The following is a 25,272-nucleotide window of genomic DNA, read 5'->3' as shown; positions in this document are numbered from 1 at the left end:
GTCTCTGTAGCAATCAAACTTCGTGAGAAATATCAAAAGAATCAGGTTTAAGTCTGATTCAGATAGTAGATGTCTGACATATCTGGTTATTAACTCTTTATGACAGAAAATTAATTACTCCAGTGACCTTGATCCTGGTCTCCCTAGGCGGGGTAGGAAGGGAGAGGCCTTCCAGCAGTTCAATTGCTACTTCAAGTGCTCAGTAGGAACTGGAGCCATTTCCTGGTGTTTGCTGATGCTTGAAAGACCAGGAATCTAATTCCTACTTCACATCCCTTCCCAGGAAAAGTGAAGTGGCAGAAAGGATTTGCATCTTGTGGATGGAGGGAGTGGAGTGACACTGCACTTGCTCTAAGTTACCATCTCCCATAAATCCTGAAGTGAAGTGAACACCAAAGAGATTCCCAGACCTTGGACAGGAACTTTTCCAGTGGCAGCTAGAAGGGTTGATCCATCCTGTTCTGTAAACACAGGCTTTTGCCAGGAAAGAGGAGGAGTCTGGTGCCGTGGCAGTGAACAGAGAGAACCACCTCACAGGCAGGGAGAAGAGCACCTACTATCTGTAAGCATGGTGCAGGTCTTGAGTCAGCTCCTCAAGGTTAGAAGTGAGTTCATCCCCATGTTTCTCTTCAGGATACATTGCTTTGGGATATTTTGCCTAAAAATAAGGTGTTGCCTGAAATCCAGAGACCCTGTGCCTGCGACATCCTCAGGGGAGGATGCCTGTCAATTAGGGAGATCCCCATGTAACACTTCATGCTGAATTTTGAAGGAATTTCTTGACACTGCCAGGAATTTTCTCTCTAGAAGGTAGTAGATTGCCTGTCTTTGAAATTATTTCCACTGACAATGTTTCAGAGTCTCAGATTTTAACATAATGGAGGTGACAGGATAATATGTTGACTTTGGCAATTACTAGTACAATATGTAATTTACTAGGAGTGGGATGGCTGTGCTTGCTGATCTCTCTGATAATTGAAAGTCCTGCCCTCACTGTGTTGCCTGACAGCCTGCTGAGCTGTGATGTACTCATCCTGATAGATGGTATCACTGCCTCTGATCTAGAGCCTGTACAATAGCCAAGAACTAAATGCAGCTTCAGGGCATCTGGACCATCCCTCCTCTCATTAATGCACACACAACTGCCAATCTCAAGTGTATCAAAAACATGAATCCAGCATCTCCAAAACTGCCAAAGTGGATGAGGGGGATGTAATTCAGAAATTAACATTTCTGAACTGATTTAAGACATAATTTCTCTCCCTTTTAGTTTCTAGCTATCACAGAGTGCAGGAAGGTCACATTTCTGTATTTTTGCTGTACTTGCAAAGGCACATTCTTTTCCTTTCTCTTTCTTCAAGAAAACCAAAATGGTCTTGAAAACCAAAATGCTTTGCCCTTATTTTAAATTTCATTTTTTCATCACACACTGTATAAAATAAGATTTGTGATAGAACTGAGAAAGCTGGCAGTACGAAAGCTCTGAGACAACCATGAATGGACAGCTGCAGGACTTATGAATAACTTTTGTTACTGTTTTATCTGGAATTTACTGATTTTCTGGAGTGTTTTCTTTGGCAAAATATCTTCTACTTTCTAAAATTACTGTTCAGTATGTGTATTGATTTCATAAATATTTATGTAAAATCAGCTATTGAAAATTCCTTGTCAAACTGATGAAGTACAGGATAGATACATGGAAAGTGAGGTGGATTAAAAACTGGTTTAACCAGCAGGATCAGGTGACTGTGGTCGGCAGCACAAAGTACAGTTGGAGGCCAGTCTCTGCTGGTGTAGCCCAGAGGCTGATAGTGGAGCCAGGGCTGTTTAACATCTGTATTAACAATGTGAGTGATGAGACAGAGGTCAGCTTCAGCAAGTCTGCAGGTGGAGCAAAACCTGGGGGAGTAGTTGACACCCCAGAAAGCTGCGTTGCTATTCAGAAGGACCTGTGCAGGTGGGAGGACCAGACCAACATGAGCCTCATGAAGTTCACTGAGGGAAATGCAAAGTCCTTTACAGGAGGAGGCAAAACCCCAGCACCAGGATGGGCTGAGGGCTGACCAGCTGCACAGCAGCTCTGCAGAGAGACATCTGCGCATGTTAGTGGACAGCAGGTTGAACATAAGCCAGTGAGTTGTCCTTGTGGCAAGTAAGGCAAACAGCCTCCCGAGCTGGATCAGGAGTGTTGCCAGCAGTTGGAAAGGTGGTCCTTCTTCTCTGTTCAGCACTGACAAGGCCACATCTCTGGGATCCCTGTTGCATCCCGGTCTTTGGGTTTAGGTCGGGGTTCTAGTGCGTCTTAGCAAATTCTGTGTACCCCCATGTATTCCCCGGGTTTCCCCCCCCCCCCCCCCCCGGCAGTACCCGGTTCCCGAGTTGCCTTACCATGCAGGCCTGGCTCCCATCCCCCCTGTGTCTTCCTGTGGGTCCTTTCCCGCTGTTATCCCTCCCCCGTGGCCGGGGCTGCCCCGGACCCCCTGCGCTGCCCCTGCCGCCTCCCCATCGGCTCCTGCCTTCCACACCACACCCCGCAGCCCCGGGAGTGCCCGGGCCCCGGCACCGCCCCTGCGTGTCCCTATTGGCTCCCCGGGCCACGCCACGCCCCAGGACCGCCCCGGGCCCCGGTGCCGTCCCCTACTGCGTCCCCATTGGCTTCCCCAGAGCACGTGACACCCCCGCTCCACCCCCTATAAAATCCCCACGCAGCAGAGGCCAGGCGGCCATATTGTCCAACACTGGGGTTGGGGCCTCATCAATAAGATGCTCTCAGCTCCTGCCGCGGGGAATTTGGTCCTTCCTTTACCCCCTTTATTGAGATCCCTCGCACGCAGCGGTAGAAGTAGCCGACCCACCTTCCCGGGGCGTGCGGCGCCTGGGACCAGCGACGGGACCAGGACCAGAGGAGCCGCGGTGCCCCACTGGGCACGGTGGCTGCTCCGGACCTGGGAGAGACACCAGAATGCCGCAGTTCCCCAGTACAAGAGTGGTAAGGATGTGCTGAAGTGATCTGAACAAAGAAGTCCAGAAAGGGAATGGGGGAATGGATCATCTGCTCTGTGGGGAGAAGCTGAGAGCTGAGACTCTTCAGCCTGAAGCAGAGAAGGCTTACAGAGTCTTATCAATTTCTGTAAATATCTGATCAGGGGAGAGGAAAATAAATTAAGTCTGAGTCAGACCCTCCTCCGTGGTGCCCAGTGAAAGGTAAAAGGACACAAACCAATATACAGGGAATCCCACTGAAACATAAGTAAAAATTTAATTTTTATCTTGACATTGTAACCACCACCACACACTGTCACAAATTGCCCAGAAAGGTTGTGAAGTCTCTACTCTTGGAGATGTTCAAAACCCAAATGAATATGGCTCTGAACAACCTACTGAAGCCAATCCTGTTTATGGCAGCGGTCTGGACTACACAATCTCCAGAAGTGCCTCCACACCTCAGCCACTTTGTGTAATTCTGCTGTAACAAGGCTAGTGGGTCACAGACAAATAAATTACATAATAGTGTTAGTAACTCCTGTATGTAAAATTTGGCTTTGAAGATGGGGTGAGATGATACCACTAGGACAAAATACATTCTCTTCCTGTGAAGAAAGGGGACTACGCCACACCTGATTTTGCCACAATTCATCTACAGTCCCTACCAATGTGAAGAGGTTATTGTTTTCCATAGGATTCCTGTGATTTTCTATGTTTTCCTTTAATTTGACAGACAGTATTCCCATGCTGTGGTTCTAACTGAGCTTATGTATTTCTATAGAAGTGACTTGAATTCACTTGAACTGAGGCTAAACTGTAAGGCAAACAGTGAGATAAATAAAAAATAACAGGATAGTTGAATGTCTGCTGAATACTATGATGATCATGATAACATTATTTTATGGGAGCTCTTGAAATGACTAATCACCTTACATTGCTCTCTCTTATCCCTGAAAAAAAGTGTACAGGAGAGCTACTGAAAATGTTCCAGTTTATTCATTGCTACCTGAGAACTAATACAAAAAAAATCTATTTACATTTTCTTCATGCTCCAGTTATAATGCAGTTGCTGGGCTTCATTAGCATTTCATGCCATGCCAAGCCCTTACTTCAGTGCAGGTGTTGCAACTTCCCTGATGACATAATGTCACCTTATGTGAATGCTGAGACATCTGAACTCACAGTCTCTTTGAAAGTCAGCACTGTGACCCTGGTGTCCATTTCCAATTTGTAGCTTCTGATTCAATTTTTATGATGATGAGACTGCTTAAGACAGTCTTAGAGCTAAAGATCAGTTAAAAACACAAGACCTGAAGAAATAGTTCGGAACTGCAGCTACGTGTGCTACTCTGTGAGAGTACAGTCCTGTTAGGTGCACCTGAGATGAACCATCACGTGCTAAAATCACTCATCTCCATCACAGGTAAGGAGAAAATTACAGCACTGAAAAGCAAAGCATATAAGAAAAACTAGTCTCATAGGAACAATGAATGTAAACTACAAAATCCCATCTGTCCTGTTACTGCATTTCGTAACACCAAAACAAAGAATCGTTTTCTTCTAGTGAAATATTCTTCACCTGCACAGACAGGTTCTCCTTGAATCCTAGTTTACTACAGTTCACCCAAGAGGAGGAGGAGAGCTGCTCCCATTTCTCAATTGCTGGACATGATCTTTGGGAACATTCTCTCTCAGCAGCTTAGTACAATACAAACAGTATTAAGGATATACCTCCTACTGCTATCTGAGAGGGGATTTGGATGCAGCTAAGAGCTCTGCCACTATCCTGGTGCAACACTCATTTGTAAGCACAATATTGCTCTCTGTGGCTTACTTGTGGAAATAACAAAAGCTCATTGGTGAACTGTGCTTAATCAGTGATGTCTTTGACCAGGGATGAACAGAGTCCCCATGTGAATGAGCCCTTTACCCAGTCCAGCCATTTAAGTCAAGTGGCAAAGTAGGATTTTCTCCCTGGAGCAGATTCAGTGGGTGCAGTACCTGCTGCAGTCCCAGCTCAAAGTTTCATACCCTGGGTCACCTCTCCCTCCCGTGCCACTGTGCTCCCACTGGCACCCTGCTTTCCTGGGGCAGAGCCATTAGTACCACCTGCACTAGCTGTAATCTCTCTAAATTTTTTTTGCACTTATTTTCTGTAGCAAAAATAACCCTTAATATCTCTGGAGAATGACTCTGATTTGCAAAGGTTCCAAGTGTACTGTTGCAGAACTGACTCATTTCTTCTGAAGGGATAATGTAAAAGCTTCCACAAAATAATTTCATAAGGACATAATTTCTTAGAGGACAAAGTCTCTGAGCTCCTCTTTTATAAATACACGAGGTCTTTCTTCATTCAAAAGGTAAAAAACCAAAGGATGATCTGAAAACAGAAGAATTGAGGGAGAGGAGTGATTGTTCTGACATCCCAGCTAAGACTAAGAGGTTTGTTTCCACAGCTAAGAAAGTTTCCACATGTGTCTGTTTTCTACAGTAGAAAATATACCAGAGTGCAGTCACATTTCAGCCCAAGGCTAACTTTCCTACCTCATCTCCGACAGCCTCTTGATCTGGCAAGACTTCTCTCAGTAAAGTTACTGTGTCCCAGAAAAAAAGCACCTGTCAACCCGAAGCTCACTCCAGGTAATTTCTTACTGGGGCACAGAGCTCAAATTCACCTTTGCAGTCCAGGAAGAGCATCGCAAACACTCAGCACCAGTGAGGCTAAATGTGTTAAGCCAGACCTGATACCACCACTCTTCACCTCATCTGTGTTAATGAGCCAGAATGTGCACTCCAGCAGCAAAGGTCACTCCTGGAACATGGAATCAGCTGGTACCCATGTAGGCTGCCACAGTTTCAGAGAGCAGTACTGTCACAGAGACCTCTTTACTCAGGTCTTCAGGATTAGGTGAGATCCAGTGGAGTCCAGCAGAGTTTTGCTCTTTCACATGGCACTAAGTAGGGGTGGAGAGATGATGTAACTGCAAGTCTGTTCACCTGTGCTAAGGATCTGGAAGAGGTCTGCTTCCACTTCTGTTGCCTCAGGGCAAATCCCCTCGCTTGGTGCCTGGGCTTCAGGCATACCAGATGAAGCAGATCCCCTCACTCATCCTCTGTCTGTGGAGCAGGGGCAGGATGTCAGCTTCAGTCACAGGGTTTAGGGGCTGCCATAAAATGAGTAAGCTCTAATGATGGTGAAAATGGGCCAGGCTGGGAGCTTGGTGCAGCTTTGTGTGGCCACCCAATAACTCATTTGTTTAAGGAGAGCTGCTGGAAGGTGTTGGAGAGCCTGTGCCGCCATGGTCCTCCTCTCCCATCACCCAGCTCCTTTTCCATTCTTTTGGGAAACACTGGAAGGGGTGTCATTAGCAAGAAAAGAAGATAATACACCATTCCCCTGCCATCTCATCCTGACCACATATTCCTCCCACTCATGGGGAGTTCTGTAGAAGAAGGAACACCATTAACAGTTAGGAAACATGAGCTTTTTTAAAAGCCCTAGCACTGACTTCCAGCTGAGAAGGAGCAAATGGACACACCAATGACCTAAAAAGTCATTATTTTACCAAGGGCTATATGCACTCTTGGACTGAGGAGGGGAATACCACTGCAAAACAGGCACCAGCCTGCAAGAGACTCAAACCTTAATGGAATTTGTTCTTTTCTAGTCCCCCCACCAGCTTCACAACCAAGCTGCATAGAGCGCTGGAGCCTGGTGATGACACTCAGTGCCTGCAGGGCAGCAGGATGAGTGCAAGTGATCTTATCTGGGTGCCTTTCTCTCTGTTGCCCACGGTGAGATCAGGGAGTGCCAGATATGTTTGAGTCCGACCCATGATTACTAATTGGCATAAAGGTTAGTTAGGAGTACAGTGGAAAATAATTAGCACAGGTTTGTCAAGAGCATTTGCATGGTAAGATAAGACAAGCCAGAAACCAATTATATGTAGCATGAAGCAGATGTTGGAGAGGAACATCACTCAAGTATAGAGGACACCACAAAAAGGGTGGGATGAGAGCATTGATATGAAAGGGGCCAATTGGCCCATTCAGGAGGAGTGAACTGTTTTCCTTTCGCTTTAATTTTTTATTTGTGTGCCAAACTCTATCAGCATGTGTTGTCTACAGGCAAAGGTGTAACATCAGATTTCAGGATAAACTTGGATTTTATCCCAGGCTTTTGAAACACACATCCCATGGATCTTGAGGTGCATATTTAAAAAAAACAGCCAAAATTAAGTTGGGTGCATGTGACAGTGAGAAATATCAGTGGAAATATACAGAAGTGGTGTTCCCTGAAGCCAGGATTTGGCAAGTAAGCCAAAGAAAAATGTAGAAACTGTATGACCAAACGACCTGATATGACTGCACTTGCAACAAACAGAGAAAAATCATGGAATGGAGCACTGCACATGCTGAAAAAGATGCAAAGACAACATGCAGGTAGAAAGAGCAAGTCAGAAGTGGCTGCTCTTGATTGAAAAGGTGGCTTGCTCCTGGATTTGATACAAGGAAACTGAAAATCTAGAGAAATCTGAAAAATGTTATTACAAAAATTGTCAGTCTTCTACAGATATCTCACAGTCAGATAGCATTTGTATTGTCAGGGTCTGCTGGAAAAACCCCAAGAGTGTGAAAGTCCTTTTTTCCCTAGCCTGGCAGCTGAAGAAAAGGTCTGGAATGCGTGAAGCCAAGTTTTCAGGGTTGTTTATTTCTTCTTATCTGTAATAGTTTCTCTCTGACCTGCCAAGGTCCGGCTAGTACAGAAGCCATGGCAGTCCGCCCTGAGCCCCAGGCATCTCCCACATTATATACTCAAAATTATGTGTATCATGTTTACAGTTCCCATACCAATACCTAAAATCTATGCTGGACAGTGTGTCCCTATCCTAAACCAATAGAATAGTGTCACTATCACACTGAGACATGGAGGACAAGAAGACGGAAGAAAAGGCTAGGGCACGCCCAGATTTCTCTGTCTTGTACTCCTGAATTACATTCTAAAAACCCCCAAAATTCTACTTTTCCATCCTGTGTCAATTCCCCTATTACACTACTCAAACCCTTTTGGCTTGTAATTCCTCATATAAGGTTGGCAGCCTCTCCCATGGGCTAAAATCAAAGCCACAGGTATTTTTGACTTCTTGCCGAGGTCCCTGAGCCCCCTGCCAGGGTCTCAAGGCATCCAGGGCAGCCAAAGGGATGCTCTGGACTCTGACACTGTATCAGATGCTTTGATGAGTTTTCCAGGGGAAAGATCATATTGCTGAGAAAAGGCTAGGTAAATATCATTTTATTACTCTCATTAGCACACAGTAGCATGTCTAGTTATTTTAGTTTTCTGATACTTCAAATGCATTCAAATGTTAAAATAAAAATGCTAAGCTAAAAGAACATCAATATCAGTGCAAAATCAAGCACTTGAAAGCTACAATATATCTTTTTTGAATTGTTCTTAAGTTTTTAAATTCCAGAGTATCACACTATTTTTCCTGTGAGACTTCAACTTCTTTGAAAGCAGAGATAGGTTGTTACTTAGTCAACAAAGAGCTATCTGATGTTTGTTTATCTTCCTTGTTCAACAGCATCCTGGTCTACAGTGCTTCATTCTATGACATTCTTAAGAAACAGGCTCAAACAGGCTCACAGAGTAGCTGGGGAATTACTGACAGAAAGAAAAGAAATTTTTCTTCTACAACTGGTCCCCAAGCCTTATTTACTGGCAATTAACAAAAGAATCTGAAAATACTTCCCACTGTCTCTAGGCCTTACCTAACATCTTAAATTAAAGTCTCTCTACAGTAGTAGGAGATCCAAAATGAGCACATCAGCTAAATAGATAAGAGAGAAACAAAATGTGTTGAAGAAGATACTCTATATTTTGTAGACAGGGCAACAGAGTCACAGAATGTTTTGATGTATAAATTTACCTAAGCTTCTTATGCAACAAGTCTGTGAACAGAGCTAAAAACTGAGCCCACATGTGTTGAGCTTTACTTCTGCAGTGTACATTTGATGCTAAGAGGAATTTTCAAAATGTCTACAACTCATTAAGTGAGACTTCTCAGAAATCTCCCTGTCCTCAGGATGGAGGACAAGGTCACAACTGTAACACTGTTTTCTGAGAATGCAGCATCATTTTACTTTGTGCAATCCCTTTGCATAAGCAGCTGAATCATGGTTCTTATCTGTCTCAATTTTCATTCTAGAACAAAGGTGATACTAAGAGAAATTAAATCAACAGTTCAGAGGAATGAAGGTGAGGTCTTGCACATGCATGCAGTGTTTCATAGCTCTCAAAAGGAATAAAAATTAATTTGACCTTTTCTTCTATGCTATAATATTTCTTCTATTTTCTGCAGCCTAATATTACAGACAATGTGAACAGAACACTTCTCTCCACTTGATTGGAATTTTGACAAGGGTGACATGCATGCTCTTGAAACACTGAAGTGAGTGAAATATGAAGAGATGGTGAGAAATTTTATCTATAGGATTTTATGGCTTCAGCAACCTTCATCATGATCTCCCAGAAAGGAAAGAAAATGCAAAACAAGAGAAGGAAGAACAGTATGGTAAAGGGATATGCAAAACTGTATTATTAGTGGTGTGCCAAGTTCATGAGACACATGTAGGAATGGCAGGAGAAAATTCTCAAAGAAAAATCTCTGTGAATGTGAACCACAGGAAAAGGCTGTCCAAATATCACACATTTGCAGAACTCTTTGCATGACAGCTGTAATGTACCATGTACCACAGTCCCCAAAAGATTTCTGTCCAACATCTTTCACTGGGGGGCAAGAGTCAGCTGATGTCATGATGCTCAGGATAACCAAAGAATTAAGAGGGACTGGTGTGTAAGTATTTCAGCTCTATATTCTATGCATTTGTCATGAACATGTTATATAAACATATCTGTGTTAAAAACGATGTTAAGGTATTTTCAAGCCCCTGAAACAGCCAACTTGTTAGATAAATAATATGGTAAAAAACCCAATAACCAAATAAACCTCTGAGATTGCAAATAGATAATCTGTGGCATAAATTGCCTTCAGCTGTGATTTCTTAGCTAGTATGACTTTAGTGTTTTGCATTTGTGCAATATCTAGCAGAAGAAGGAGCTAATACAGTAATTTGAGAATGATGTAACATCAATAAAGAAATCTGGTACTTACAAAAATCTGCCTGATGAGCATTTTTCAACTTTATGATTCTTACAGTAAGCAAGGAGTAAGGTGTCATTTCTTCCTGCTGAAAAAAATAACAAAGGAGATGTATCTTAAAGTTTTGAATAAATGTATTGACTGTAATACAACCAAACACTGAAAAGAACCAAGGTTCTGCTAAAGTTGCCTCTTCCAGGTGGCATGACATCAAAAATATAATAGGCAGCAAATTCACTTTCTTCACAAACTTCATTGACTCCTAAAGCCTGTAGCTAGCTAAGCACAAAGAGAAGGTATGGAAAGAGAGGATGAATAGGAAAGTTAAGATGGTGTAAATAAGCTGAAAAAGTTCATTTAGCTAGTAATATTAAATTGTACACACAACCATCAGCAGCTAATATGAAAACAAAATTCAGTGAATTCAGAAATCGGAGATGCTTCAAATTTGGCTTGCTATTGACCAACAGCCTGTGTTATGCTGTAGATAGAATCAAGGCCTATAAAAATTCTTCTTTTAATGCAGTTCTTGGATAATTGGAGAGAAGGGGGGTATTTTTATGTTTTCTTGCTTGTTTTTAAAATAATCATTTTCATGAGAGAGGGATGACTAAGGATGAGTGTTAGCACCTTAGGGAATGTCTCAGGACTACACAACACATGGCTTTGGACAAACACTCTGAGTTTGCTTTGTGAGAACAGAGGTTTTCCTTACCAATATGGTTATCTGATGGATAGACATGGAATAGTTTTGACTACAATCCTTAATTTCAAAGAAGGCTATCTCCAATTCCTTGTTGGAGGTGCCAGGCCTGACCATCTGGATCTGTAAAAGTTGTGACAATCACATATGCCTGATTGTTCTCTGAAGATGTAAGATCCTTCTCATCATGTCCCCTAGCAGTAGTTAGAGCAAGCAGGATATCAGCAAAAAGAAGGAGAAAACAGACAATGCTTACTATGGCTGCAGCACAGATGGTTACATTGATTTTCTGACTGTGGGAACAGTTGGGGAATATTTATCAAAACAGCTCAAGTTTATAGAAAGGAAAGAGAGTTGAACCATGATTGTACTAAAGAGACTGAATGCAAAGGGTAAATCAGCACTGGGGATGGCTCCCTCTCTCACTGTTTAGGAACAGAAGCAGAAGAAGGAATTTCAGATTGTATTGAGTAGTCAGCTCTGCAGTTGATGTATGATTATAGTAGTAACAGATCTTGTTAAATAGGAGTAACATAAAATGACTCCAGGACGAGGCTTTGCAGGGGAAAGAAAATGCAAACAGCCCTGAGGTCTGACTGCTGCGTGAAGAGCTTTAATCTGCATACAAATATGTTATCAGCAGATCCTGAATTGGGCATCTCCAACAAAAGGGGAGGTATAAATAGCATATCTATATATAATATGCATTTTAAGAAGTCACCTTGAGTTAGGCTATGAAATAATGAAGAATTTTTTAAGGACTTCTGAGCAAAGCATTAATGAAAACAAAATATTATAGCATTAAAATGAGACAGATTTAGGAGCAAGGAAGTGCAGTTCTAGTAGCAAGGATCTGTGTAAGTTGTAAAATGGCCAAACTTATTATGATGCCACTTATGTATTTGCAAAAAGATTCAGACAAATAATACTGAAGGCACACTATATAGTGGGTCAAGAAATAGGTGGCAACTTCAGTGACCAGTAGGTAGGTGGTCACTGATATTCAGAGAGAGCTCAAGGAGAAGTTCAGATAATGGCAGAAGACAAATAGATCAGTAATTCTTAGTAAAGTCACAACATGAAGCATCATCAACAAGAAGGGGTGGCCAAAGAAAGAAGCTGTTATGAAAGTTAATGACCAAAATTTGGAAAAGACAATCTGAAGTGAAATAGAGCAGAGCTGGTTGAAGATGATGAAATAATTAGATGTTATCTATTTTCTGAGAGACTTCAATTAAAATAACAGGAAGTAACTCTTGAGTGAAATAAGAGTAAGAACATACAAACATGCTGCTACTGTGACAGAAGTCAAGGACTGATAAAAAGGTCAAAGTATAAGAAATCAGTGAGACAAGACAGTACATCAGATGAAGTGTATAGAGCATTGGACCATGGGGAATACATCATGATAAAATTTAGCTTAATCTCTCAAATAATTTCTATCTCTATAAGAATGAAAGACATGAAGGTCATCAAAGGAAATTGCACAAAAAATGCAGTAATTTCCAGGCTATGAAGTTGTCCCAAAAAATGGCAAAATTGATGTTTTTATAAAACACTGGGTAATTGAAAGGCATGTTAAATAGAAGCCAGTGCCTATTATAACCATCAGGCTTGCCCATGAGCTCAAGCTTATAACCAGGAATTGTATCAGAATGGCTTCAGTGAGCTGACTGGTTAAAATGCTAACACTTTTTGCTGCGAGCAGCACATCCAAAACAACAAATGGGCTAAGTGCCAAAAAAATGCATTATCTTCATCAATATGAATATATAATAATTTGGCTTATGGGTGGGTGTATTCCAAAACTGAAAAATAAATTAATCATTGTTGCTCAAAGTCGTATGTAAGGCACAGGATATTTCACGTGGCTATGTTCTAAACAGGGGAGGTAAGATCTCAGCATTATGAGAACACAGGCTGAGCCAGCTCCACACAGTTGTGAATTGTCGTTACATTTTCCTGAAAATTTAGCAGAGGAGCATATTTGACTTTGCACTATAGGTAGGGAACAGCTAAATTCCATGCACAGCCCCAGGCATGTTTTCCTAAACCAAATCCAGTAATTATTCAGTTCATCACACAGCTATGCAAAGTCCTCTCAAATTGAAACAAGTGCTTAGGCAAATGTTTGAGCATTTGCATTAGGTTTATACCTGTTCACTTCTCTTAGAAGTCAAGGTCTGCTACAAGAATGTTATCCTTTCTGATAGCTCTCTACTAATGATTATCCTTCCTGCAGAGGATGGCAAGCTATGACTTACAAAAATTGAGGCAATTAACAAAAGCTACCCAGGAAACTCAATACCTGTAAGAGGCAGAAATTGGCCAGTTTAGACAAGTCTGTGCCCTTAGTGCCAGTTTTCTGCCAAGATTTATTACAGAGGAGAGAGACATTCAAAACCAGGAGGTAAATAAAGAGTGTCTGAGAATGCCTTTCTTGTTAAATGCCTGTGCACAGCAAACAGAACTTTCATAAGTTCATTTGGCAGGGAGAAATTATGGCATGAATAATGAATTGAAGCTGTGGAAAGGGTCCCATATCTGCCTATAATACACTGGAGATTATGGCCACAGGATCATTTTTTTGTATTACTTCATGTATTTTCTGAAACATATGCTAGATTCTAACAGTCTTTATGTAAATGTAACTATGTTAGTGGTAAAGAGGGGTTGGTTGCTTTTAGCCATGGATATTCTAAACCAAAATAGAACTTCAGTATGAATACAGTAAATCATTACAAAACTGCTAAGGAGATTGGGTCATCATTTTCCCCAACAGCTGCTTTTCCTGCTTTAGTACATTCTGTTGCTGAGCTTTAGCATACACATGCACAGAACAAATTAGGAACACCTAAATGCTATGTCAGTTTTGGTTATGCTACTTTGCCCTTTAGAGCAAGTTTCACTCCCCACTGGTAGTTTGTACCTTTTGTACACTAATATCCATCTGTAGGAGCTGCCAGCATGCTGTTAACAAGAGATCAGTTTGATCAATCAGTTTGATAAGGTTGTGACATACACAGGCAAAACAATGTTTGTAGTTTTCTGTTCATTTGGTAGTTTGGTTACACAAAAAAAAAAAAAAAAAACAAACAAAAAAAAAACCAAAAAAAAAACAACAAAACAACCAAGCATATATAAGCTATAGATGCTTGAATCACACATCATTTAAAATGTTATCAAAAGTAAGTTTTTGTTTGGAGCCCCCATGTTTTACTTTGGGACAGCTTGGCACAATGCCAGCAGCAAAAATCATCACTGATAGAGCTGCTATATGTTTGATGCAATTCTGTCTCTGCCAGAGGCCCTGCAAACATGCCCAGAGTTGTTCTTTTGCTGTGAGGAAGTGCACAGGGATCAAAGTGGGCATTTGTTCTGAAAACTGGCAGTAATGACCAAACCCCAAAGGTTCACCCACAACCATGCTCTGACTCTCTGACTCTGCCAGCATTCTCCATTTGTTCTAGTCAATAGATAGCATTAGAAGAAAGCCAAAGTCAGTCTCATTTTAACAGCAAATCAAGAACATTTTCACTAAGAGATTTCTCTAAGGAATAAAACCATGGAAATAACACATTCTATGTTATTAATATTATGCAGACATTGCACCTAAAGAAAATTTTCTTTCATTAAATATTTGTATTTCTACATAACCACGTGAATCTTTAACAACCAAACTGGGGGGGGGGGGGGGGGGTGGAATATCCTACCCTTCTCCTAAAAGTATTGGTTTAGTCCCCCATATTTTTAGTTTGTAGAAATATGGTACCTTAGCATCATCACTTGGGGCCACGTAGTGCATCATCCATTTTCTTTCTTCATTTTCCAAGGGTCTTGATTTTCTGCTTGAATGCTGTTGAGGGAAGAAGAACAGGGGATGAAAAAGAGAGTAAAGATCAGGTTTTTTTACTTATTTCAAATCCCCACTGTAGCATTCCAATGTGGAACAGGCAATTTGCACCTCCTTATTGTGGCAAATAAAATGAACATACCAGTTCTGTGCTATATGGAAAGATTCTGATTCCAGGTCCTGGTAACTGCAAGTACCCAAGAAAGAAGAATCTTGTTTTCTTGGAAATTTACATCCTATAGATAACAGGGGACTTAACCTGTTGTAGTTCAGGGGCAAATCTGAATCAAAAGTCTGAAACTCCTGCCAGGGTTGTTCTGTTTTCCACTTACCTGACATAAGGCAGAGGTTGATGCCATCGAGATCGCTGCTACATTAAAAGCAGCTGCTGTGAATGGCACCTTAGTACTGGGCTCCACAGGTGCCAGTGCCTCCTGAAAACAAATTTACAATCTTGACGAAGTCTCAGAAGTTGCTGAACAGGTGTTTTATTGCAATGAGTCAGAGCTCCACCCCTCCAGCTTTCTGAAATAGGGAAATTTCCCACCCACATTATTCGTCCAAAGAGCAGCTGCTGTAAGGTGTGAGCCTTCATATCTGCAGGTCTTGTGGCTGAGCAGAGGGTGCTGAGGGCCCAAAATCATTCCCACCTGGGGCTCAAGGAGATGCAGTAGCAGCTGTAACCTGACTGATGATATGATAGAGATACCTCTGTGAGATAGCCTTACAGTGATATTCTAAGTGAGGATAGCAATAGCCTAATAAACACATCAACATATTTTCTCCATGCAAACACCTGAATTCAATACATGATTACATTCATAATAAAAAATAAATTTAAAAACAGCTATGGAGATGGTTGTTAGAATAAAGATATTTACATAGGAAGATAATAAGAATTCTTTTGAAGGAACATTTTTCCCTGAAAAGTGCTGTTACATCATGATTTCTGTGTACATGCTCATTTTTCTTGTAGTGTTCTATCTCAAAAGAAATAAAAGAAGTTATGATAAGCAACATTTCTCTGCTCCCTAAACCACATTTTATCATTTTTTCCTTTTGAAATGTCTTTCTTATTTCTGGGCTTCACATTTAATACATGCAACTTAACAAATTTAAATGAGATTCAAACATTTTACCTTGAAAAATCATTAAATGTTTCCACAAGCTACATTATCAATTTCTTATGCAAAAAAGCTCCAGATTTCTTAGTAATTGTATTGAAATTGTCATTTGGATGGACACTATTAGCAGATTATTGGAATTGAATGGACTGATCCAACAATTTTTTGTTGGAATTTTTTTAATCTAATGAGGATCTGCATGCGTTCAGCACACCTCTAGGAAGCTCAGTGATTACATTTTCTAAGACATTATGCAAGCATTATTAGGCCCACATACATTTGCATTGAAAGTCCTCCTGAATGATTAAAATTAATGCTTATGAAAGAACTCAAGATTAATAGGATGACAAAGCATCCTGCTTCCTCTTAGAGATTGGCATACGTGTGAAATCACTGCCACTCTGACTGTGGGTATGAGTTTGTACTAGGACCTTGACTAACAGAAACTAGAGACAAACCCAATGACTTCTAGAAGTCTCATTACATACTTTCCTTATGTGAACACAGGAATCAATATGAAAAGTTGTTCTTACAAGAAGAACAAGTTAAGACAATCTGATCATCTTACATGGAGTATTCCATCCTTTCAAAAGTTTGATTTCTTAGGTTTAATTTTATATTTACATTATCTTTTTTTGTTGTTGCTTCTTGAAATAAGCACATTTATTTTATCATTAAATGAAAGTGCTAAGTTTGCTTTCAACTTCCTTTCTCACCTTCAATATATTGAAACTTTCTGTAACTGCTTAACTGAAGCCAGAATTAGATAATCTACCACAGTAGGTTAAGGAGAGTCACAAGTCTCTCCCAGTCCTTGGCTGATGCTATACTTAAGGTGAGCACCTGCATTTCTGTAAAAAAAAATTGAATTTTTTTTTCTGTGAGAATGGCGACAAAAACCAATTTAGATAAAAGTAACTATGCACAAAAGCACACACATTTTCTCTTTCTTCTGCTAAAATCTACCCGTGTCCCTGGTTGAAGTTCCTAGAAGAGTTTCAATACCTCAACCGAGGAATGAGAACATTTGTTACAACTTCTTTGTAATTGTGCCACACAAAGGCTGTCAGATCGAGGTAATGTTTCTGAAATGTATGGAAGCTAATGGGTGTGAGATTTTTGCATGAGATCCTGTTTTCATTTACATTGTCATATTGCACCTTTGCTTTTAAGACAAAAGGAAATGAGGTGGGGGAAGAAGCCTTCAGCATCTCTTAGGAAGCTGACTGAGCTGCTTCTTGCCTGACAACTAACTTTTATTTCCTGAGTTAAGCCTTCCCTATATGAAATATCTGTTCTTTAAGCTCAAGTCAGAGGTAGCCAAGGGTACCTTTGACTCAAAGCTGGCACTGGTATTAAATTTCCTAAATTAGTTCAAAGTTCAAATCTGCTTTTTACTATGAAGTGCTATTCCTTTTGAGGCAAACTCATCCTTTTCACAAAATGTGCACTTAGGATACACTTGACCATTAAGTCATCTGAAAGTTAAACTCATAGTAGAAGCTGGTTGTGTTTTCTTTGTATTGAGTGTATGAAAAAAAGAGTGGCAACTGCAAATAATGACTAAACACCTCCACATTGGACTCTTCTGGAGAAGCTAAATGTCCAGACCACACTTGACACCTAACTCTGAATGTCTGAAGATAGCTGAGATGAATCTCACCCTGGGTAATCAGCATGTCTTCTTTAGTCACTTGTTTCCAAAGTTACTGATGGTGAGGGATCATGACATTGAGGAACCTGGTTTTGTTGTTAGCACCTGATTCACCCCGTTGCAATGAGAAGGCGCAAAACACCCCTGGGCAAAGGCTCTATTAGCATAGAAATTAAAAATCCTCTCTGGTATCCATTCAAATAACAAAGAAGAAGTTTTGTGATTACTAAGGTGGCAGAGAATGCAAAATTCAATGTGGCTAATGCCAATACAAACTTCCAGCCATATTCAGGTTAAGGATCACCAAAGGCCCCCCGTGGTGGTGAAGCAGACAGCCTGACTTGGGACTGCTGTCCATAAAGCACAGCTGTGCAGTGGTAGCTTATGGTCCCTTATTGCATTAAGGGAGCAATATCAAGTTGGGTTTTCTGTGAAACCTCAGGCTGCAATCTGCTGAAGTTCAGCAGCAGCTTTATGAGCATATGAGACAAGTTTGGGACAAATGGGAAATCTAAGAGGGAAAGACTGACAGGAGGGGGCTGCAACAACTCTCTGAAGAAATGCACTCCTGACTTGTAGGGCAGAGCCCCAGTGGTCAAATTATACATTTAGTGCAGCAAGGAACAGAGAAACTTTGCTGGACCATACCAAGATACTACACTTAAGGCAGTTTTGTGGTCTGTCTGCCAGCTGATGAGTTAGTGATGAGACGCAGTTCACCCAAAGTTGCTCTGCCTTGAAACTATTTTCATTTAAGGTTTTTTTCTGCAATGATTTTTTTCCCCTGACTAGTCTGATGGTGTCTAAGACGCAATAAACACATTCTAAAACTACAACTACAACTGAGTTAGGAATTCAATATTAATGCTTAAAAACATGGCTTGGATCAGATTTAATTATTAAAAGATTTATTAAAGTGACTGCTAAGGACAAATAAAATATCAGACAGATTTTGTGTTTTCTTTCCACTTCTGTCAATCATTCTACATGATTGTTCTCTTCAGACTTTCCCATCCTTTACAGTTTCTCTGCAGCCTACCAACTCTTCATTATGTCTCATCCCTATACCATGGGCTTTTGATATCAGATCCTTCAGCGCATGCTCGTCTCAGATTTTTCAGACCACCTGAACATAGGAGAAAGGGAGCTTCACTGAAATCCCTTCTGGTTTATTCCTGATAACTATCTTTACTAGAAACAGCCATTTTCTATTCAGGGATATAGGTAAATGCAGCTGATGTGCATCAGTGCGATGCTTCAGGCATTGAAAGTATTATTACATTGTGGCCCAGCTGAATAAAAGCAAAAATGTTAAAGTCCAAGTCAGAAATCAAGAGATCCTAACAGTCCTCACAAGTGCAATGCTGAATATCGCTCACAAGAATCAGGCTTTAATATGGCAGTTACTGTGAAACTGTGCCTAATCCACATAGCAGCTTCTGGTGACCCATATGGTCTCTATTTGAACAAGATAAATATATATATGTCATAATGAGAAAGGTATACATAAACATATTTATCTGTAATTCAAATACAGATTAATAGAATCTTTTAGGTTGGAAAAGACCTCTAAGACCATTGAGACCAACTGTTAATCTAACATTGCTGAGTCTACCACTAAACCATGAAGGCATTAGGATAGAAAAAGTGAAATGGCTTGAGAAAATTTGAACCATAAGGTAAAAATCAGCAGAAAAAGGAGTGTTTCTATCCACTAGAAATATTAACTTGTTTTTAGAAGGTCTCTGTATGTTCCTTCCCATGACAAATAGGGAGTATAGAATGTGGATATTCTCAGCTCAGTCAGAGAGAAAGAGAAGGTTTTCTAACCAGGCGAGAGCCTGGGAAGCAGCTGGGAAAGAATGTAAATAATTCTCTAATCTATCTTATTGTTCACATTGTTTATAGATATGTTCTGTCACCGTGCGTCATTCACTGCACACCAATGGTGTGAGATGTTTTTACTCTAAGACCAATGAAATTAGTCTTCTCAATGTTCTCTATATATAGAGCAGTGCATTTGAAATAAATCAGAGTTCATTCTCTTTGCCTTCTAACCTGGAGTTCTCTATTCCCGTCCTGCTCAACGGCGACATCAGATATGTTACATATATGCTAATTTTACTCAGACTCAGAAAAAATCTGTATTCAGAAAATATTTAGAAACTCTCCAAGAAGTACCTAATGTCCTGGACAAATACTGATAGTACCTCATATTTGCAGGGTTATTTGGTCTGTTTATTCTTTCACAGAATATAATCTGACTTCTGATTTGACTCATAGAAGACATGTGCATATGCATAAATGCAACCTCTTTATTATAGAGCTTATATGTCAATTCCTTAAATTACTCTTTCTTTGTAAGGCACACCCTGCCTTGTGCATTCTAGATCTTGCCAGCATCACTGCAGTATCCCATCAAACACTAAAAGATGTTGGGACTTCTAAAGCAACTTATCCAGAAATAACTGGCCTCTAAATATTTTCAGCTGTAGTAGGTTAATCATATCTTGTTGTTTTAATAAAATCAGCAAGTGCTGGAGAGCTATGCCTTTGGGTTTACTATCCTTGTCTAACATATGTGACATCATAGGCTAACATCAGCTTTAAATTTCCAGTGTTCATTGCAGTTAGCTCCAAGGGATGAAGTACACTACAAAAAACTAGTTGATGCATAAATCTGTTGGTTAATAGAGTGCATTTCCTGAGTATAGAGAGAAAAATGCCATTTCCCATGAGAACTGTTTGAGAGTCCCAGGCAAGATCAAGGGAACCCCAATGCAGGTGACAGGTTCAACCCTGATTCTGGCAGTTCCTCCAAGCCTTCTCCATTGTTAAGCAGGGTCTCTTTTACCTCCTCAGTGTAAAAGTGGCCACAGCACCTTTCTGAGTGCATTGCCTTTCCAGCCAAGAGATGTATAGCCAGCATGTTTCAGCACACATCACGAGACTGCTTTTCTCAACACAGCAATGCCCCAGGATTTGGTATAATGAAATTCCTGATTTTTCTGTCATTTTCTATGTTACAAAAGATAATAGAATTATAGAATTATGAGACCACAGCTCACATCTGATTCAGATGTCTCCTTTGTGAGAGCCCTGGTGAGAAAACACAAGCTATGGGAAGAGGACATCCTTAAGAAGGCATACCCAGATGAGGAGAGGCTGCCAGCCACTTTAGGCATTTCCCGCCCCATTTGCCGGCTGAAGAGGAAAAGGAAGCACAGGGTTAGGTGATGTACTCACTCCAGCTCCTCTTGCAGTGCTGAAATTCCTTGTGCCTCTTCCTTGTATGAGAAAGGCCTGGCTGTTGCAGAAGCTCTCACATCCAGTATCTCCCTGTGTGCTGTTCATTCATTGAGCAATCTGAACTGGTGTGCATGGCAGCCAATCTTGCCCCATATACAGCATGTTGTCACTGGGAAGATGGAATGATAGCCTTTCCAGGGCACCTGGTAGGTCATGTAAGCAATGCTTAACAAACCCAGGCTCTGTTGGGAGTCAAAGCTGCCCTTTGTTCCATCTGAGCTATCACCATGCCTTGTGCCAGCTGCCCGTGGGATGGGGTCTCAGTGATGCTACAATACATGACTCCACATGGGTATTAGCAAAACAGTGCCATTTCTCGGGGACTCCACATGGCTTCAGAATTGTCTATGGAGCCAAGCATGGGAGAATTTGGGACTGGTAAGCAAAAGAGTCTCACCATCATTCCACATGCTCCAGCTGAATAAAATACAAACCTGTGCAGGAATCTAGTGTGGCCACTTACTCACAAAAGGGCTGATCACAAAGATTAAACTATGTCGACAGCTCTGTATGGAACAACTTTAAAGAAACCATTGCAAAACATCTTAAGGAAGTGTTTCAGAAATGCGTAAGGAAAGAAACATTCTCCAGGAGATCGAGATAGGCAACTTTGTAAGTACATCCTATTACATGTGAAATTAAATCACCATTGCAACATTATACTGTGCTAAAACTCACAGACATCAAAGTCAAGTATGACTCCTAGGTCAGGTCAAGAAAGCAGATTAAAGAAGAACAAATTCTTAGTGGCAAACATTGCTGAATATCCATTGTAATAAGTGTAAGGGAGCCACACGTTACTAAAGCATGTGGAAACCTGTCTAAATAGCTCTTGCATAAACTCTCACGTGTTTGATATTTTGACTCTATGTGATGTAATAACTAAAACCTACTCAGTTAGATCACATTGCACAGATATGACATGAAAGGAAAATGAATTATTTGCTGTATTTCCACAAGTCCAAGAAAATAATAAGCTCATATGTGCAAATAAAAAGGAAATGTTTATGAAGAGAAAGCAAAATGCTATCAAAGGTTTGGATTTATTACTTCATATAAAAAGCAAAATAATTACTAATTATGCAGCTAAATCAGGAATGATAATAAAATACCATTCCTGATTGTATTCTGTGTTCAAAAAGAAGACAGTTTACATGTTTCATCAATGAATAATGAAAATGATCACATAGTCATACAACACATAATAAGACAGAACAGATATCTTTCTTACCAGTTAGTTTCTAAACATAGTCTAGGACTCTTGACTATCTATGCTTCAGCTATTTTAATTCTTGGTACTGCAGAACTACCAAAAGAATGTGAATATTGTGCCAATTCTAAAAAGTAGCAAGGGGGATGTAGTAATGTGCCAGTAGTTTGTTTATGCTGGCTGCCATTGCCGTAATGAACACAATATCTAACTAACTGAAAATCAATTATCATATATTACTGCTCTGGGTTCTCTTGCTATTCCTCAAAATGTGGGATAGTAGTCATGCATGCCAAATGCTCCATCATCCCTGAAGTAGTTGATAGAAATACCTGTGTTAGATGGAGAGTTGGTTTCAAGTTGCATACATTCTGTACATTTATGCTTCATACATTTTGTACAGCATTTGTTAATGTATGCATGTTTATATTATATATAACTTTCAGCATACAAAGCAATTATAGACTGAAAACTGCACTCCACCACACAAGGGAGTGTTTTGCCAAAAAAAGATTGTTGATGTGTAATTAGTTGGCCTTAGGACAGTCATTAACTAGTACAATTTACTGTCTGGACAGCAGATGGTTCCACCCAATCAAATTCCATATATATGCATGTGTGCATGTTGTGTGTGTGTGTATAAAAACACCAGGGGAGATTTGGAGTAAAAATTTATGTCTGAAACACTTTGCAGGAAGACAGAAGTAAGAGACCTACCTCTCTTGCATGTGAACTGAATGCCTAGCCATATGGTTCAGTAAAGAGCTTAAAAACCATGTAGTTGTGAAATAAAAGAACAGGGAAAAAGGATAGGAAAGCTGGTGGAAGTTGATATTAATAAAGAGATATAGCTGTCCTTTTCCTTTTCCTTTTCCTTTTCCTTTTCCTTTTCCTTTTTTCTTATTAACTTTGCAAAAGTATTACTTATATTTGGACTATGCACAGAAATTCTTCTTTAATTTCCTTATTTTAGGTCTGTTATAGAGGTGATGCCACTGTGAGACCAAAACACTGTCCTATGCTGTCTTATGGATCTTGCAAGGCAGGTTACTGAAGCTGACTTTAAGTGACCAGAGTGCACCAAGGCTGCAAAGGATGTCAAAGCAATTACAGGATGTCCTCCCAGAAAAGTGCATGGCATAGCAAAATGGCAATGCCAGGTAACAGCATGGAAAAGAGATCTTTCTGGGGTTAGCATTAGCCAGAGGTTCCCTATAAGGTGATGAGCAGTTTTGGTAAACCCTGAGCTGTCTCTGGTAGCCAGTCAGTAAGAAATAGTGTTTTTTAATAGGAAGAAACAGATTTTATTCTATCCTGAAATATCACTTTTTTTTTTTAGTCTATTGTGCAAAGATCTTTTAATGCAAAGACTGAAAAGAAAGTATGTATTAGGAAGGTAAAGAATATTTTTTCTAACTGATTTCAGAAGTAGTCATCAGTGATAAATATCACTGAAAAGTTTTCTTTTGAGGAATTTTTAAGAATTTAGCAGTCTCAAACTCTATTGAACATTTTCATGAGTGCTTTGGAAGTAAACAAGGCACCCTGACTGGCCAGATTGGCAGAAGAACAAAGATTGAGGGAGTAATATTAAGGACAGGGCAATCATAAAGAATGATCTGACCTGCTTGATAGACTGGCCTGGTTAACCATGGTAAAATTTAATGCGCTGGAGTGTGAGCTATGATTAAAGAACTGCCGAATGTATATTTCAATTTACTCCCCCATACAAAGGGAAGACTGGAGTGTGGAAAAAACTAACTGATCAGCTTATGGAAGACAAACAACTGGTGAGAAGCCTTTAAAGGCAAATGAGAACAACTGGATTCTATATATAGAAACTGGGGACTCATCTATATGTAAGAATATAAGAATTACAAAGCAATGTTAATGTCTCAGTGTGTAGTAGTAGTGGGAAGGTACTGGAGTTTGCATTTGATAAAGAGACAATGAAGAATTGGAGGAAGTGCAAGAGCAGAGAAACAGCTGGATACCTCACATAAAGGGGAGTTTATAATCAGAATTTGAAGGGTTGCATCTACCAGTTTGACGAAAAGAAGGCTGTGATGTAAACTATTTTATAAAATTGATCCTAATAAAGAACCAGTGGTTATGCAATGGCTTTTAAGGTACTAGGAAAAGATGTAATGTGCTAATGTCTGGGCTCTGGCCAAAATAAATGAGGCTGGAAACAAGATGCATACCCATTGTTGGAAGATGATCACTGACCAAAACATAGCTCCACAAAATGTGATGACTTCACCATTCCTGATACTTATAATAGAAGAGGGATCATTTTTCTTCAAGATAGACTTTGGTCAGCCACAGATCATCAAGACTGACATTTCAGTAACTGCATGGCAGGTAACAGTCTGACATCTATCAAGTCTAACAAGATGATCTGATGGTACTTCTGGCTTTTATAAGCCATGGAAAAGAAATCAGATTAATAATCTAGTACGATATAAAGCTCCTTTGTTATTTTACTTGTTCTTCTACAGCCTAATAGCAATTCACGAGAGTTAGACAATAGAATAGCTCTGTACCGTGTTATAAAATGGACTTATAAAAGAAGTGCAAGCAAATTTCCATTTAGCAAGCAAAAGTGGGAAAGCCCGGAAAACTGTCCCTCAACATTCTGCTAAAGGCTTATTATGTACTTGCAAACAAGGATTGCAAAGGCAAAGCATACAATCAAGCTAGGTATCCCTCCAGGTTTTGCTTTAATATCCCTCTGCCAGACTGATGATGCTGTTTAAAGCTTCAGAGTAACACGACTTAGCCAAGCACACTGTGAATATCTTTATCTACTTGTTTGGAAAGCAGAGATAAAATCCTCCACATTAGCCTTGAAATGCAGCTGGCAGCCAGAGGCCACCCCAGCAGCAGCCCACCCTGCTACCAACACTTTGCCAGTGGTGTAAACCCAATACAGGAAGACACACAATACTCCAGAGACAAACATAAACTGGGAGAGGAGTGGCTGGAGAGCAGCCCTGCAGAACAGGGACCTGGGGGTGCCGGTCAGCAACAGGCTCAGGATGGGCCAGCAGTATGCACTGGCATCCTGGGATGCATCAAGCACAGCATTTCATATTCTAGTCTGTATCTTCTGCATTCCAAAGAATTTTAAATGTTACCATAGGTGGTTTCAGTAGGCGACAAATTGTAGATAGTCTACTGTTACGTACACTGAGAAACTCAACTCCACCTAAGTTTAAACTTTCAATGTAACCTTCTAAAAGCACTACAACAAAAAAACCCCAAAACC

At 40.4% G+C, this 25,272-nt stretch overlaps 1 protein-coding gene and 1 long non-coding RNA gene across 2 annotated transcripts in view; one reads left to right on the top strand and one right to left on the bottom strand.

The window, feature by feature from the left end:
- Positions 1-15,299, bottom strand: part of LOC128789681 (cytosolic phospholipase A2 epsilon-like) — a 33,073-nt gene extending 17,774 nt beyond the window's left edge. Inside the window, exons 1-4 of the mRNA XM_053945850.1 lie at positions 15,252-15,299; positions 15,037-15,138; positions 14,624-14,707; positions 10,161-10,236 (exon numbers count right to left, since the gene is read on the bottom strand). Of these exons, the coding sequence (XP_053801825.1) occupies positions 10,161-10,236; positions 14,624-14,707; positions 15,037-15,138; positions 15,252-15,299 (310 nt within the window). The remainder of the gene's footprint in view (positions 1-10,160; positions 10,237-14,623; positions 14,708-15,036; positions 15,139-15,251) is intronic.
- LOC128789370 (uncharacterized) lies at positions 2,713-10,159 on the top strand. The gene is made up of 3 exons (XR_008431390.1): positions 2,713-2,989; positions 9,195-9,244; positions 9,348-10,159. It is a non-coding gene; the product is annotated as an uncharacterized LOC128789370 (long non-coding RNA).
- Positions 15,300-25,272: the final 9,973 nt, after the last annotated feature.

This window comes from Vidua chalybeata, chromosome 6, assembly GCF_026979565.1.
Source record: "Vidua chalybeata isolate OUT-0048 chromosome 6, bVidCha1 merged haplotype, whole genome shotgun sequence".
Lineage (NCBI taxonomy): Eukaryota > Metazoa > Chordata > Aves > Passeriformes > Viduidae > Vidua > Vidua chalybeata.
This window is presented reverse-complemented; position numbering and strand designations above follow the sequence as displayed.